General features: G+C 54.7%; 1 protein-coding gene across 1 annotated transcript in view; it reads right to left on the reverse strand.

Annotated features, from left to right (window-relative positions):
* Window positions 1-3,010: 3,010 nt before the first annotated feature.
* LOC133119346 (homeodomain-interacting protein kinase 2-like) overlaps window positions 3,011-17,864 on the reverse strand; it is a 44,496-nt gene continuing 29,642 nt past the window's right edge. Inside the window, exons 3-4 of the mRNA XM_061229882.1 lie at window positions 4,709-4,832; window positions 3,011-3,025 (exon numbers count right to left, since the gene is read on the reverse strand). Of these exons, the coding sequence (XP_061085866.1) occupies window positions 3,011-3,025; window positions 4,709-4,832 (139 nt within the window). The remainder of the gene's footprint in view (window positions 3,026-4,708; window positions 4,833-17,864) is intronic.

Here is a 17,864-nt window from a genome sequence, read left to right on the forward strand (position 1 = left end):
ATGCAGAGAGTGGGAGAGAGAGCAGTGATAGAGGGAGAGGGGGGAGAGAGAGAGACAGAGAGATGGAGAGAGGGAGACAGAGAGATGGAGAGAGGACTCGACCTTGTCCTCAGCCTGGCGAGTGATGAGTGCGTCTCCTCTCTAATGCAGTGTGTGGGGGTCAGCAGGGGGCTGCAGGGCCGGCGTCTCCACGGCGACCCATCAATCCCACCACTCCCCCCACCTCCACCATTACCCACCATGCACTTAGGCACATGCTCCCGGCTGGGAAAAATATCTTGTTTGTCTAAATTCTGGGCTCTGAGATTGGAACCAGTTACGACTGGCCAAACCGGAGACAGAAAGGAACAAGTCACCCCTCTTGCCCCCCACACGCACACACACTGTGCTGTACTCTATACATACAAACACACAGACCACAGATCACACATCGATCACGATCGTCAGCTCCAGTTCCCACTAATACAGTTTTAGCCAAGCGCTCTTTCCTGGGTTTTGATAACAGGACGAAGAACGTGCGGAAAGAGAGGCAGAGAGAGAGAGAGAGAGAGAGAGAGGTAAATCTTGTGTGTGCTAGCGCTTGAAAACCACAGAGCATACATCCTTGCACATGGCAGCTGCAAAACAACCCCCCACCCCTGCCACACTACCCCCCGCACACCCCCCAATCAGACCACTCGCAAGCCCATCACACACCCCCATGAACCCCTCCAGAAAGAACCACAGCCCAAACTAATCTTTTCTCCATCCATTACACCCCACACATCCCTCAGATCAGTTCTGAGCCGAAAGCACGAACCCCAGCGCTTCTGAGAAACCGTAACCCTCGCGCCTGACCTCTCCAGTGACACCCCGGCCTGTTCAGAGGCACGCTTTCTCCTCCCCCCCCCCCCTCTCTCCTCCATCCTAAAATCTCACTCTCAGTCTTTTTCCCCTTTGATGTCTGTGTGGACTCGCTGCCCCTACAATGAGGCTTCTCTCGGTAGCAGTGTTACCATTCACTCTGCGTCTCCGCGATCCTTCCCCTCATTCACTCACTATAACCCTCTCTCTCATCCGCGCAGACAGAAACCTGCTGAGACAACTTTCAAACAGACACCAGGCCCCATCGACCTAAACGCCAATTTGTGCGCAATTTGTGAGCCGAAACTACAATTTTCTTTTTTATTACTTATTTTTCTTCTCTTATTTTTTTTGAACCAATGTTTGTATCTGTAAATGCGGAATCCGCGAAAGCCCGCTATGAGTAGAACGCTCGAGGGAATTTTAGATGAGCACGTGCCGTGTACCTGTGGCTGAGACTGGGACACACAAGCGTGGTGGTTCGATTCCCAGTGTAGGCCGCAATGAGATCCGCACAGCCGTTGGGCCTTGAGCAAGGCCCCTAAACCCTGCATTGCTCCAGGGGAGGATTGTCTCCTGCTTAGTCTATTCAACTGTACGTCGCTCTGGATAAGAGCGTCTGCCAAATGCCAATAATGTAATGTAATGTAAATGTAATGTAATTAGCCCCACATCCCCGCCTCCACCCCCGTAAACCCAGGCAGGGAAGCGGGCGTACCTGGGCCATGTCGTCCAACGAGTTGAAGATGTACTTGCGTGCCTCCTTGGACTTGATCCCAGTCTCCCCCTCGTGGTCCTCAGGCGGTCTGCGGAGAACAGGGGTAATAAATAAATACATTTAAAAAAGAACAGAACGTCAGCGTCACACCAGACGTCTTTCCGAAAAACCGCATCGTGGAAGCAGGAGCCGCTACACCTGGAGAAGCTAAACCCCCCCCCCGTCGCCCCCCGCGGCGAGAACAAAGGCCCGCACTCTGAGCCTGCACGGCATTTAGACGCGGGGAACAGCAAACGGTTTCAGCTGCGCGCTAATGACGCTCGCGTTTCCTCTCACGGCCAGCGGTTACGGTGACACTCAGCATTAAGGGGACACGGAGCAGTGCCGCGCTCCGGAAACCCCGCCACCTGGTTGCTATTGGCGATTGGGGGGGGGGGGGGCGTGCGTGATGTCAGCAGTCTGGGAGGGGGAGGGGGAGGGGGAGGGGGAGGGGGGGTTCTCGGGGGAGACGTGGTCAATTTCAGCGTGACGGGAGACGAACGCGGCTAACCCACGGCATTATGTGGAGAGCGGGGGGGATAGGGGGGCAGTTCGACTCTCCGACACAGCAGAGGGTTCACGGCGAGTTCAGCGGCGAGCGAAAATAAACCCCACCTCCTCGCCACAGCGCCCCGCGCTCAGCAGCCCGCACGCAGCAGCCTGAAGACACAGAGAGCCATGCCACCCCCCTCCACCCACCACCACCCCGCGCTCTCCCGCCCCCCCTCCCCCCCGCGACTGCGGGGTCCGCCAGCAGAACGCCGAGCGCAAAGCGGTTCACGGAAACCGCGCTCCTCTATCGTTAGCGTTTCTCTGTCCCGTTTTACAGCCGTCGACCGCTCAGGGGGCGATGGGTGACATCAGCACAGCGCTCTGGGGTTTTCCACTTACGCTTCTCAAAGCCGACAAATTTCCCCAGGGATTAGGGTTACAGTTAAAACTGGGGGGGGGGGGGGGGAGTAAGCGCCGTGGTCAAACGCCAGAACTGATTCACTCGCTGTACCGCAGATAAACTCCCCCTAACATTTACTCATTCATCGGCCGCACCGATCGCACCACCTGTAGATGTGCAGGCACTAGCTAGCGTAACCCTTTCATTCCCAAGCCCAATACGAAGAAGGGGTTTTAATAGGGGCTTAAAACAATAGTACAGCAGTCATTTTGATTGATTGAAAAGATACATGTTGAGAGCGCCATATGGCACGGTTGGGATTTTACGTTAGTAACAAGGGTTAAGGTTCCCCTCCTGCGGAAGGGGGCGTTAGCGCGTGGACGTGGACGCGCGCGTGTGTCCGCTCGCGGCGACCCCACTTCAGTCTCCAGAGCGGGTAGGTGGAGTCCGCCTCCCTGTTGAAGAACCGCGCCGTCTTCGTCCGGCGCTCAGATACTCCGCGCCCGTGCAGCGTCTGCTCAGACGTACCGTATCTGCAGGGGAGACACAGAGCCGGCGGCCATTTTACAAACACAGAGACGCCATTTCACAAACACACATGCCATTTCACAAACACACACGCACACCATTTTACAAACACACAGACACCATTTTACAAACACACAGACGCGCATTTCACAAACACACAGACGCCATTTCACAAACACACAGACGCCATTTCACAAACACACAGACGCCATTTCACAAACACACAGACGCCATTTTACAAACACACAGACGCCATTTCACAAACACACAGACGCCATTCACAAACACACAGACGCCATTTTACAAACACACAGACCGCCATTTCACAAACACACAGACGCCATTTTACAAACACACAGACGCCATTTTACAAACACACAGACGCCATTTCACAAACAACACAGACGCCATTTTACAAAACACAGCACGCCATTTTACAAACACACAGACGCCATTTTACAAACACACAGACACCATTTCACAAACACACAGATTTCCATTTCACAAACCACCCGCACCAATCCAGAGCACACCAACAACAGCCCATACTCCTGTGAACCACATCACTTTTCCATTCGTAAAGCGGGGGCAGAATCAGGGAAATAAAAACACGGGAGAGATGCGCAGTGAATCACGCACGTACGAGGGTCAGAAACCGCCCAGCATCAAAGCCTGCAGGAGTAACGCTCGCCCCTCAGCTCCGACCGCTATAACGGCCCCCGCTCGTTCAAAGACCAGCGAAGAGCACTCGTGTTGCATTAAACTTTCACGCTCTCCCCACGTCTCCAGACTTTTATGCCGAGCGAGGGGTATACCCACGGCGAGAGCACTCCAGGAGCCGCGATCGAGGGCGGCCGATTATAGAAGCTCTTAGATTTCAGGACTCACAGGGGGGGGGAAAGACGAAGAGAAAAGTACTTCAGCGAAGTACACCGTGTCCAGTTTCATCTTGCAAAACAAGACGCCTCCCTTCGCTCCAGAACAAAATAAACTTTGTTTTCATTTATCGGGCTGCATAGATGTGCCTTATCTGTCTAGGACAGGGGTGCCCTATCACGTGCCACGAAGGTGTCATTCCAACCAATCACTTTACCCGCTGATTTTGCTCCTTCTCTCTGGTTGAAATGTGTTAATTAGTGAAATCAGGGGTAGTGATTGGTTGGAATGGAAACCTGCGAACCATACAGCACTGCACAGCACGTGACTGGGCACCACTGGTCCGTGAATAAGAATGCCAAATCTGTCAGGAAACTGACAGTGACATTACATTACAGTTACTTAGCCGACGGCTTAAACGACCAACCTTCCAGTACCCAGGCATGTACCTTGTATCGCCACTAGGCTATAGCACCTTAGACACTCGGCGATAGGCACCTGAGCCGCTAGGCTATAAGCAGATTAGCCACTAGGCTATAGGCACGTTAGCCACTAGGCTATAGCCCGTTAGCCACGAGGCTATAGGCACTTTATCCACTAGGCTATAGGCACGTTAGCCAGTAGGCTATAGGCACGTTAGCTACTAGGCTATAGGCACGTTAGCCACTAGGCTATAGGCACGTTAGCCACTAGGCTATAGCCCATTAGCCACAAGGCTATAGGCTGCCCCTATAGTGCCAGAGATGCTCACTGTAAACCCCCGCCCTGGCCTCTCTCCCCCCCCCCCACAGGGCTCTCCCCCCCAGGCTCACCTGGTCGTACTCGGACGCCCCCGGGTACAGGGGCCAGCCCAGGAAGAGCTCGGCGATGACGCAGCCCAGCGACCACATGTCTATGGCCTCGGAGAACGGCAGGCCCAGGATGATCTCCGGAGCTCTGGAGGGGAGAGACAAGGTCAGTCAGGCAGGCAGGGGTCAAAGGTCACAACATGTCATCAGGGGGTCAGAAAGTAAAAGTCCTGCCTTGTGTTTCTTCCACCCATAAACTCAGCCAGCTGATTTCACGCATTAGTTCTGCCTCCTGGTTGAAGAATTGTGCTAATTCACAAATCCAGGTGACTGGAGCAAAATGGTTGAAACGGTCAAGGCAAGGTCAATCAGGTGGGCGGGGGTCACAGGTCAAAGGTCACAACAGGCACACGCCGTGTGGTTAGCCACCAAGCCCTTTCAAGCAGACACTGTGCATTATTATTAAATACAATGCCAATAACAATGACGGCGATGGCGATGATAACTCGTAAATAATTCAGAAAGCACTTTATTCACACACCACAAATGTTGAAGCAGTCAGGGAAGACCTGGCTTTCGCTACTACAGCATTCCACACTCTCCACAGCCTGCAGTGCCTGAGCTTTAAGAGAAAACCCTTATTTTTTGACCAGACACCCTGTTTTGTTGCATAAGGAATCAGAAACTCGCAACTGCATTCAGGGCCTACGGCATATAACACAGTACAAGTCATTAATGAATTGAAAGAATAAATCGAGGAAACTGCTTGTCAATGTAATGAGGGAAATGAGGAATTGCGATACGGGGAAATGAAAGCAGGAGCTGGCAGGTAAAAGGGCAGCCGAGACTGCGGCTGTCTCCCGTTTGAAGCCCGTGTGATGTGCAGAATTATGCGCGGAACAAATCCCCTCATATGGCCGGATAATAAGAATAGCGTGAACACAAATGAGTTTGAAACTGTGACCTCCTTCCTGGCCGGCTTTCACAGTGGACAGACCCACTGGATACTACACTGTACGTTTAACAACACATCTATCACTGATGTACATTAAAACCACATCTATCACTGCTGTACAATTCACAACACATCTATCACTGATGTACATTAAAACCACATCTATCACTGCTGTACAATTCACAACACATCTATCACTGCTGTACATTTAAACCACATTTATCACTGCTGTATGTTTAACAACACATCTATCACTGATGTACATGTACACAACATCTATCACTGCTGTATGTTTAACAACACACCTGTCGCTTCAGTTCATGCCACTGATGTACATTAAAACCACATCTATCACTGATGTACACATTCACAGCATATATAACTGATGTATATTTACACCGCATTTATCACAGCCACGGTAGTCATGGCGACCTGCGGATGTGAGCGCCAGCAGGGGGAGCCCTGTCATTGGCCCCCTGTGCCCCATAGAGGCTGGGGGGGAGGGGCCCGCGTGGGGCAGGAGAGATAGCGTTTCCCACAGAGCAGGGGAGAGGGAGAGGGGGAACAGACAAGGGGGTGCAGACACTGAACACACACACACACACACAGTAACTCACACTCACTCACTATCACACTCACACAGGCACTCACTCACACACACAGTAACTCACACTCACACTCACACACACACAGTAACTCACGCTCACTCACTATCACACTCAAACAGTCACTCACTCACTCACACACACACACACACACACACACACACACACACACAGTAACTCACGCTCACTCACTATCACACTCACACAGGCAATCACTCACTCTCAAACACACACACACTAACTCACTCTCAAACAGTCACTCACTCACAAACAGTCACTCACTCACTCAGAACAAATGAGTACACACACACACTAAGCCTAATCGTGTGTGTGTGTGTGTGTGTGCTGACCCCTCGGATCTAAAGCAGGGTAGCTGCAGGCTGGCACACAGCGCACTGGGCAGAACACACTGTATTGAGGACCCGGGGGCAGGGCCTGGGGTCTGACCAATCCACTGCACAGAGCACGGGAGAGGGGAGGGGCCTGGGAACTGCCCGCCTCTTTCCACAGACAACCTACCAATCAGAGCCCAGCCAGGCAATGCCCTTACATAACGTACAGATTACTGCACAGTCTCGCTGACACTGATGCACCTGCTCCCCGCCCCCCTCCCCCGGCCCCCCCCGCCCCACATCAACCGAAAGGAAGGGGCCCTCAGCACCCTGATTAGCACCAGAATGAGACCCGGGACCCCCCTATCTGCATGACTATGGGCAGAGGCGGTCCGGTCGCCTCCCCAAAAAGCCAATTAGGACTGAAATGAGGAAGGGCCTTTTTGCACTGGAGGCCTGCAGAGGGACATGTTCTCAGGCTGGGTGTGTGAAACGAGCAGAACACAGAGGCACTGCCCCTGTGAGCATGGAGAGCAGGAGCACTGTGTGGAACCAGACCTCTCAGTGTCTCACACACTCACACCCACCCACATACACACACACTCACACTCACACACTCACACACTCACACACATAAATACATACTCTCACACACTCACACTCACACTCACACTCACACTCACACTCTCACTCTCACTCTCACTCTCACTCTCACTCTCACTCTCACTCTCACTCTCACTCTCACTCTCACTCACACACACACACACACACTCACACACTCACACACTCACACACATAAATACATACTCTCACACACACCCACACTCACTCACACTCACACTCACACTCACACTCACACTCACACTCACACTCACACTCACACACACACACACACACACACACACATAAATACATACGCTCACACACACATGCACAGGCACACAAAGTCACTGTCACACTCAAACCCACACACACGCACGCACGCACACACACACCACATCCGCGCTAATGAAATGCGCTGTAAACGCCAGTGTTCATCTCCACAGGCCGTCGTGTACCATATGTGATGTCACGCACGCCTGGGTTTAAAAGCCTGTCGCTGACGGTCCAGTAGCGATTAGCCGGCGATTCGAAACGCTTCTCACGGCACGGCAGGGAGGTGCGTCCGCAGACAAGCCCGTGGGGTGGGGTTACTCTTGGACGTTTTTCAGACAGGCTTTGCTCTCTCTCTCCCTCACTTTGGGGCCGGTAGTGAGGCCCCCCCTCCCCTCCCGCCCCGCCTGTGTTTCGCATCACCGGCCCGGGCACCTGAGAGGAAGCCACCAATGCAAATCTCCCGAGGCGTGGCCCGTCCCGGCACCTGATAAACAAGCTCACAGCTGCTTCGAATTCACCGACAGGCACGCATCAGCGCCCCCCCCCCCCCCCCCCTTACCCCGACCGGCGCAGCCCCGAGGCCGGCCTAATCGCCCAGTCAAATTCCGCCCGCGTCTCTCACCGCCTCTTATCGCGGCCGAGCCGACGCCAGACTCCGCACGCCAGCCGCCGCTTACCGCCGGACAGCGGCTCCACACAACCCTCACGGCCGCCGTCTTTCTCTTCCCCGCCCCCCTGCAGATTCCCAGGATGACCGTGAGCTCCGGGGGGGGGGGGGAGGGGGGGAACGCGAGGAGAAAAGCAGGACGAACATATTTTTAGGATACTTTTGCGTGAGCCAGCTGGACTTTAGATGACAAGTCAGCTGAGAAGAGGGTTAGCGGAGGGGGGGGGGGGGGGGGCGGGCAGGAGTTTTAGGAAGTTACTCCCTTCCCCCTGTTCCTCGTTCCGAGGTCCCGCCACCGCGAAAATCGGATGTTGCCGATTCATCTGGAACGCAGGGTTCCCCGTGACACTGAAGTATCCGGTAATAACGGGAAGTGTTCTCACAGCGGATCAGCGGGGAGGGGGGTGGGGGGGTGGGGGGGGGGCGATAAACACTGCTAAACTCTCCGGAACTTTCCAAACTCTTAGCGGGAGATCGGGAAGTGAGACGCTCTGTCCCCTGGCCCGATTCCAGCGTGATTATCGCCGGCTGTTCTGAAAACTGCTCTGAAAGAACCCACAGCCCAGCTCCGGTGACATCACCACAGACGTTTCCAGAACAGGATATTCTGGAATGCGACCCGGAAAGGCTGCCGCGAACACACATTCACCTCTCCCCATGATCCTTTAATTTAACACTACATTTTCATTTGTTATATAGCGGGACGCTTTTACGGTTGATTAGACTAAGCAGGGGACAATCCCCACTGTGGGGTTAAAGGCCTCACTCAAGGGCCCGACTGCTGCATCGATCTTATCACGGGGGCTTGAGCCAGCAACCTCCCGGGTCCCAGTGATTGCACCACAGCCACGAGGCTACATATTCCACTGCACTACAAATACAGGACCAACAACCCCCCTCCGTCTGCACGTGGGGAACACAGTCCGGCAGACAGGGGTGCGTAGGCAGGGCACGGGGAGGTCCTGGAAGCCCCTGGCCTCATCTCTGAAGCCTTGCAGTCCCCTCTCCCCCCCGTCTCTGTTATCTCTCTCCAGCGCAGCGCTGATCCTATCAATTATGCATTCCAGCACTACCTGAGCGGGGGAGGGGAGGGGGGTAGAGGCGCCGGGGAGGAGGAGGAGGAGGGGCAATGGAGGCAGGAGGGGGAGGGGGTGATGGGAGAGGCCTCCCCAGTAAGAGAGCCCCTTTCTGGGCCGCCTTGCGGAAGAACTGGAGACCCCCCCGGGAGTATCCCGTTCCCAGAGCCGGACCGGTGCAGGGAGGCCACGATCGGTAACGGAAACCGTCCCCTCCAAAAATGAAGGGAACCTCACGGCGTTCTCCTCAGGGCGGGTTCGTACGCCGCACGGCGGAGAATTGACCGCCGCGGAGCGGACGGCGGGCGGCGGACCCGGACGACCGCGGGTAACGTGTCCCGAGTGTCGCCCGGGGGTTCCAGCAGGAGAGTCAGGCCCCGGCTTGTGGCACAGGAAAGGAGCGAAAACGCTGCGGACGGATATTCCCCCCCTGAGTTTTCAAAGGACAGTTCAGAAGTGCAATGGGCCTGGAGAGTCACACGGCAATCCGCAACCCAAACTGGGGGGAGAAAGAAACAGTGGAGGGGGAGGAACTGCCTCCACACACACACACACACACACACACACACAACCGAAACTCTCTCAAAGCACCAGAACTTATTAAACAGAGCGGATGCACCCACTGGTCCCGTTAAGTTGCAGAGAATCTCCAGAACTTCTCATGCACCTTATTTTTTTTTTAAAATCATTATTAGTCTCTCCTCATCATGCTGTTTCAACCACCTAGCGTCACTTGTTTTTTTTTTTTTTCGAAAACAGGGCCCAAATATCGAGGACTTTCCTCCACAGCAATCACTCTCGGTGACAGGTAATTAATTTCCCTCTCCAATCCCGCCTGCCAGTTATTTAGAAGTATATTTAATCACTTCTGGAGCACTCCGTTCACTCGGTCTCCCCTCCCCGGGCGGAGGGGGGGGGGGGGGGGGCGCGGGGGCCCTACACGCCCATTACTGCCGCTTCCATCAAACGCGCGCGCTCAATCTCGCCTTTATTGTCCTTGGAGCAAAACATAATTATCGCTCAGGAAAATCCATACGCAACGCAAGCGCTTTTGTTCGCGGCCCGTCCTTGAACGCCGGGCGGTAACGGACGGGACGGGGTCGTCGCGGAGCCCCGGCGACGGACGCGGATTCGACGCGGACGCGCCGGCCGACGCTCCTGCAGGGCCGGAGCGGAGGGGTCGGGCGTGGACAGAGACGGACGCGTTCTGCAGGTTAGTGCCCGGGGACCGCACGGTCAGGGCGGCGGATATCGTTGCTGTTTGTCATCCCAGCCAACAGGAGGGGATTTACGTTGCCACAGCACCTGTTCTTCCAGCAAGCTGGTCGCACCCATGTATGAGACTGGGCACAGCTACACAGGAAGCTAGCCACGCCCAAACAGGAAGACAACCATGTCCAAACAGGAGACTGGTAAATGGTAAATGGACTGTATTTATATCTCAGTTTTTAAGGCTGCCATGCAAGGCACTGACCAGCTCACTGGGAGCAATAAGGGTTTAGGCATCTTGTTCAGTGACCCTTCGACACAAGCCTCTGATGTCCGACGTTGCTGATGTCACCCCTACACTGGCCACCGCTGGACACTGCACAGAAGAGCAGTCTCACCCCGCCCCTAAACGTGAGGCTAAACCGAAATCACGCAAACTTTAAACGTGACGCGTTCTCTCTCGGCCGTAAACGCCACGCCGGGGTGGAAGGTCACGTTTATGAAGCCAACCGGGACGAATAAAACGTAAACAAGCGCACGGTATCTGATCTAGTCTTTGACGAGGACTGTTAAACAACGTCGCCTGCCCTGGAAAAACATCTTTAATTGCGTGGCAGTAATCGAACGACAGGTGCGCATGATAACAGGTTGCATCTGACACAAGAGGGTGTGAGGTATCGTGAGAGTCTCTGACCTGCAGTAACCCCCCCTTACCCCACCCCACACTTAGGAACAAACGGGATCCTAAATTTAAAAAGAAAAAATGTAGGCGCCCACTAATGCGTTCCAATAACTGGATATGCTCTGAAAATATTTTTCAGGATCAATTTCCAGGAGCTCCTAAAATGGCAGCACGGTAGAAGCCTGCAGGGATATCCGTCCAAAGCAGGAGAACGTCACACCAGCGGCGACTTATCTCTGATCTTTGATGTACCCGCGACAGCGCCCCGGCGCCCGAACAGCCGCGACGAGATCTTCATCGGCAGACCCTGGAACGAGACGCCGAGCTCAGCCTGGCGCTAACGGGTCGCGCCGGTCCTCTCTGAACCCTCCAGCGACACGGTCTGAGCGGAGACGGAGACGGCACTTCAAGCTCCGCCGAATTCGACTCCAGAAGCGCAGACTCCAGCTCCGGAGAGCACTCCGCGAGACAGGTGGCGGCTGATAGCGGGAAGAGGGACTTGTGGGGATTTTGGCGTGGCAGGGAGGGAGGGGGGGGGGGATGAAGAGGGGGGTCCTAAAACAGCATCGCTCGAGATGACAGGACCAAAGCCTTGAGCAAACACAGGGAGGCTCAGGAGTCTGTCAGTAAGGCCCGAATACACCAGCCAGCCCCTCTTAAACACTCCACTCTGGAAACCAGCTCGTCAGCACTGGCTGACTAAAGGGACTCTGGGACTTGTAGTCTCCTTCCCAACAGCGATTTGTCACCTGCCTACAACAAGGACCACAAAGTCACTGCTTTTTATACTTTTCCATTCGTTTTGTGGATCTCCGCCTTCCAATACCGAGAGGTCAGTACAGGACCTGGCGGACACACTGGTTAAGCCATCGAGGCATTGTGGTACAGTCGTCATATCGATTACTGTAGTAACTCAAAGTGCCGCCCAACGCCATCTGAGGAGGGCTGCCTTGGATGACAGCGTTTGCTTTAGCCAAGAACTGCGATGCTTCACGCAGCAAACTAACTAATCGCCGTCTTCAATCAAGACATCGATCGGAGGAATCGCCCGCTTTTAGCACACAAAGACCCGCACTCGAATCGAACCGTTACAGATAACACCCCTGGTTCAGAGCATTAGTCTTTGTACAGGCAGGCATCTCAGTGCTCTTTTGACTGATCATAGCTGATTACTGTAGTTTAGAAGGCCTACACTACTGACCAGAAACAGGGTGAACTTTTCCCTGGTCACATGACTGGGGAAAAACTCGCACCCCGAAGCAGTCAGCTTCATACTCACAGCAGGCGTGAGCGGCCATGACCGATTCCCATGGACAGGAGTCTGAATGCAGTTCCTCAGGGATCCTCATCAAAATGGCCGCCTTCGCACAGAGAACAGGGAGACAACCCCTTGGCACAAGCTGCCGGATCTCCTGTCTAAAAAATTCTCTCAATGAGACTCACCAGGGGTAAGGCCTGACATCGTCCAGATAAACAGCTTGTTGCTTCGGCAAAAATATGACCATTTCTGCACTTTTTTTTAGTCACTCTGCCAAACATGGCAAGATTTTATTTGGTCAATGAAAACTGAAATCCAGCAGCTTCTACCTGGAATCATTTAAAACTGGCAGTTAAAGTCACAAGACCTGTTCATAAAATCAGCAGCAAGTTCCAGGAATAATGGCGGAGACTCATTACTGTGGTGCAGAGACCAGCGAAACAGAACAATGGACAGGACATAGTTCTAGAACAGCAGAAGCTACAGTGTTCTGGAACAATGGGGATGGCAGGGTTCTGGAACACTGGAGGGGACAGAGTTCCAGACCGGGAGGAGACACACGGTCCCAGCACAGCAGGAGAGACGGAATTGCAGAGCGGGGGAAGGGACAAAGCCCAGGCCGAGGCCAGCCGGGCTGGCCATTCCTCGGCACTGCGGGGTTACGTAAGAGCGCGAGGCACTGGCCCGTCTCTTTCACAGACACGCGGGGGGCAGGGAGAGGGCGCCCATTCCACGGGGGACGAGAAACCAGGGCAGCCGCGTCCCACATTAAGAGAGCGGGGAGGGGCACGGCGGGTGCAGCTGCACCCCTCCCCCCCCCCCTCCCCGCAGGCCCCAGTGCTCAGCACAGCCAGAGCTTCCTGCCCCCCCCCCCCGCCCGCCCCAGCTGAGAGGAGAACAGACGCCTCGCTCGCTCCCTCTTCCTTTCATTAATGTTCCGCTCCATTCGCTCTGCCACAGATGTGTGTCCCTGCGTCAGCCTGCGGAGAGAGCAGCAGCTCTACACACACACACACACACACACATATGTGCATATGCATATACACGTACTCACTTCCCATATGCATGTACACACACACACGCACACAAGCATACAAGCACACACACACATACATACATACATACAAACATGTGCATACACTCAGACACACACACACACATATAGGCATATGCATATACACACACACACACTTCCCATATGCATGTACACACACGCACACACACACAAGCATACAAGCACACACACGCACACATACATACATACAAACATGTGCATACACTCAGACACACACACACACATATAGGCATATGCATATACACACACACACTTCCCATATGCATATACACACACACGCACACAAGCACACAAGCACACACACACACACACACACACACACACACACACACACACACATATATATATACATACACAAACAAACATATATGTATATGCATATACACACACACGTACGCGCACACAGACACACACACACACACACACTGGCTGACGGCTCTGAAGGCCAGGCAGGCTGTGCGTGTCCTCGCTCTGAGTCCGTGTCCCCACTAAACCAACAGTGATGTAACCGCGGAGTTCACACAACACACAACATAAAACCAACCAGAGGAAGCCCTGAACAGTGCTGCCCACTCAGGTGTGTCAACTTTATAATAAAAAATATATATATTTTTGTACACTCGGAGATCTGAACCGGCTTTTCAAAATGAAACAAATAGAGGACCCAGCCCCCCCCTTAACCCAGCTTTCTGTCCTCAAAGTTCAGAGCTCAGCGAACGTCGACAAATCTGACAATCTGTTCACTCCCAAAATAAACACCACCCCCCTGATGCAGATGTGTAAGGACACGAGTGTTCAGCCCAGAGGGACGACCACCCCACCCCTCTCTCTCTCCCTCTCTCTCCCTCTCACCCTCTCTCTCTCACTCTCCCTCTCTCTCTCTCTCTCTCTCGCTCTCTCTCTCACTCTTTCTCCCTCTCTCTCTCTCTCTCTCTCTCTCTCTGTCTCTCTCTCTGTCTCTCTCCCTCTCTCCAAACCCCCCACCCAGTTTCATCTGCTCCTTCTCTAATTGCGGGGCTTCAACATTCTCATCATGCACCATAGCGGCCGGCCATCAATCACAGGGACTGCCTGGCGGCCGAGACCGATCGTCCCCGGCAACGGCGATAAAACAACACCATCCCGGGCCCTCTGCCCCCCCACCCCCCTCGAGCTGAGAGTACGTGTGGAATGCGCTGCGCTGAAGCACATTCGGGCAAAAAGCCAGCCCGAGAGGCGCCCTGACAAAGCCCCTCCCCTCCGTCTCTCTTAACCTCCCCCCCCCCCCCCCCTTTCGGTCATCCGATTCAGAGGGCAGGGTCTCCACGGCGACCCTAAAGCGCACCCCCTCTCCCACGACCCACCAGGAGGCCTGAGCGCAGCGCAGCAACCGCCGCTGTCCTGGGATCAGCGCCCAACCAGACCCGTCCCACAACCCTCACTGTTAAAGACCGGCTCCCGGGGCTCCCGTCTGGCGTCGCTTTCTTAAATAACGAGCCTTTGCTTCGCCCCGTCACTTCCTCGAGGAAGACGACACGACTTCTCCCCATTCTTCACACCTGACTGGAATGCGTCAGGCCACTTCCCCTGGGCTTTAAACAGTACTCCCGCAGCTGTGAACCCACGCCCAGAGACGTCTGCCTTGATTACGTCCGCATCATCCACAGATTTCTCCCCATACACCACAGCTGCTCCTTGCTACGGTGGCCCGACTGATGAAGGGTCTGTAGGCTAGGGCAAGCTGTGAAGCAGGGATACTCAAATCTGGTCCTCGAATCCAAACCCTGCCCTGGTTCTCTTTCCTCCCGGGAAGTGCTACTGACTGGACAGGGTGTCTTCACACCTAACTCCCAGGTAAAGAGAGGGTGGGAAACCAGCAGTTCTCGGCCCTCAGAGACCATGATGTTGACCCCTGCTCTTATATCGTGGAGCACGACATATATTTTTTAAATTCTGATTCCCCTCCTGGAGACGGAGCAGTTCCCAGGCCTCCAGTGAGAGTCCTCCACCGTTGGACATCCGTGGGGGTGGAATGATGGAAAATACTTTAAATACTCCACAAATCTCCCAGAAAAATATAACTTTCAGACTAAGAAAACTTTATCATCAAGATAAAGAAGTAATATAAACGCTGTCATCAAGATACACAAATAAGAAACGCGTTTACATTTCTGAAACCTGGCCAATGCGCTGTCCGCTGCACTTCCCGTGAACTTCTCAGAAGCGGCCTGTGACATCAGAGCTGTCCAACCAATGCCGTGCGATCCTCTCTGTACTACGTGGGGGTTCCCAACCCCGTTCCATGAGATCTACCATCCTGTAGGTGTTCACTCCAACCCTAACAAAGCACACCTCATTCAACAGCTAGAGCAGGGCTGCCCAACCCTGTTCCTGGAGATCTACCATCCTGTAGGTGTTCCCTCCAACCCTAACAAAACACACCTCATTCAACAGCTAGAGCAGGGCTGCCCAACCCTGTTCCTGGAGATCTACCATCCTGTAGGTGTTCCCTCCAACCCTAACAAAACACCTCATTCAACAGCTAGAGCAGGGCTGCCCACCTGTTCCTGGAGATCTACCATCCTGTAGGTGTTCACTCCAACCCTAACAAAACACACCTCACTCAACAGCTAGCGCAGGGCTGCCCAACCTTGCTACTCGAGATCTAATGTATGTGTGTGCGTGTGTGGGTGTGTGGGTGTTTTGCGTGTGTCTGTATGTGTGAGCATGTGTGTGTGCGTGTGCCTATATGTATGAGAGAGTGTGTGAGTAAAAGAGCTTAAGTCAGTAATTAAAGACCGCAATTAGCAGCTCTCTGGGTGGAAGCGGATCGCCGTGGGAAGCGGGCGGGCGGTCTTGGGCAGGCGTGGGAGGGTGTGAGGAACGGCAGGCGGGGGGGGGGTGGGGGGGGGGGGGGGTGGCTGACCGAGAGGAGCCGCAGCACCTCAGAGAGGCCCCCAGGAGCAGACAGCGCTGAGACAGGGCCAGGCGGGGCGGGGGGGTGAGGGGGTTGGTTTTGGGGACGAGGGGGGGGGGTGTATGGGGGGGGGGGTCTAGTCTCAGGAAGCGGCGGAGCCAGCTCTGAAGTTAATTGCCTCGGGAAGAACAAAGGGGGCCCCTCCGAGAGAGAGAGAGAGAGAGAGAGAGGAGAGGGGCAAATTAAAACTCCGCTCCAGAATTTTCCTCAAGAAGCGGGACATTTTAATTACACGCAACGAGCAGATCAGCATTTCTGCTGCATATTTTCACTTTCACAACAAAGCGGGAGCAGCACACGGGCCCAGGGATTCTGAGGGGGGTTTCTCCTACTTCTCCCCTCCCCCTCTCCCTCTCCCCCTCTCCTCCCCCTTCTCCCTCTCTCTCCCCCTCTCCCTCCCTCCCTCTCTCCCTCCTCCCCCCCTCCCTCTCTCCCTCTCCCCCCCTCCCTCTCTCCCTCTCCCCCCTCCCTCTCTCCCTCTCCCCCTCTCCCCCTCTCCCCCCTCCCTCTCCCCCTCCCTCTCCTCTCCCTCTCCCTCTCTCTCTCTCCCCCTCCCTCTCTCTCTCCCTCTTCCCCTCCCTCTCTCTCTCCCTCTTCCCCTCCCTCTCTCTCTCCCTCTTCCCCTCCCCTCTCTCTCTCCCTCTTCCCCTCCCTCTCTCTCCCTCTCTCCCTCCTCCCTCTCTCCCTCTCTCCAACACTCCCGCCCCGGCAGTGGAAAAGTACAGCTCTTCCTGGAGCGGGAATCCGCCGCCCTGATTCCCCCCGACCTTTTTCGCCGAACACCGCCCGTCTCATTACCATAGAGGTCAGGGCAGCTTCCTCCGCGGAGAAGCAGAGCGATGCCATGGAAACGCATTTGAATTTTTCATTGAGCGGCCGTCCGGACGTCTGGCCGCGGGGCAGGCGGGGGGGGGAAGGGGCGAGCTCCCAGGGGTTAATTTGGACGCTAGCGCGTTCCGGCGCTGGGCTCCCGCCTCAGCGACCCGCGACCATGGACCGTAGGGTCTGCGCAGCCTCCCTGGCAGACAGACGGGACTGCGCAGACCTGCTAACCTAAATGTTCAGTCAGACACTGTCCCCACCCCCACACCCACTGCCCCACATCTGTGTGTCCCAGTGCTGAGCCCAGACCTCATCATTACTGACAGCCCGCTGTGCACTGTGATACACACACACTCACTCATTCAGACACACTCTCTCACACACACACTCTCTCTCACACACACACACACACACACACACTCACACACACTCTCACACACTCTCTCACACACTCTCTCCACACACTCTCTCACACACTCTCTCACACACACTCTCACACACACTCTCTCACACACTCTCTCACACACTCTCACACACTCTCTCACACACTCTCTCACACACTCTCTCACACACTCTCTCACACACTCTCTCACACACACTCACACACACACTCACACACACACACTCACACACACACACACTCTCACACACACACTCACTCACTCAC

The sequence above is a fragment of the Conger conger genome, chromosome 19 (assembly GCF_963514075.1).
Source record: "Conger conger chromosome 19, fConCon1.1, whole genome shotgun sequence".
NCBI classification, from domain to species: Eukaryota; Metazoa; Chordata; class Actinopteri; order Anguilliformes; family Congridae; genus Conger; species Conger conger.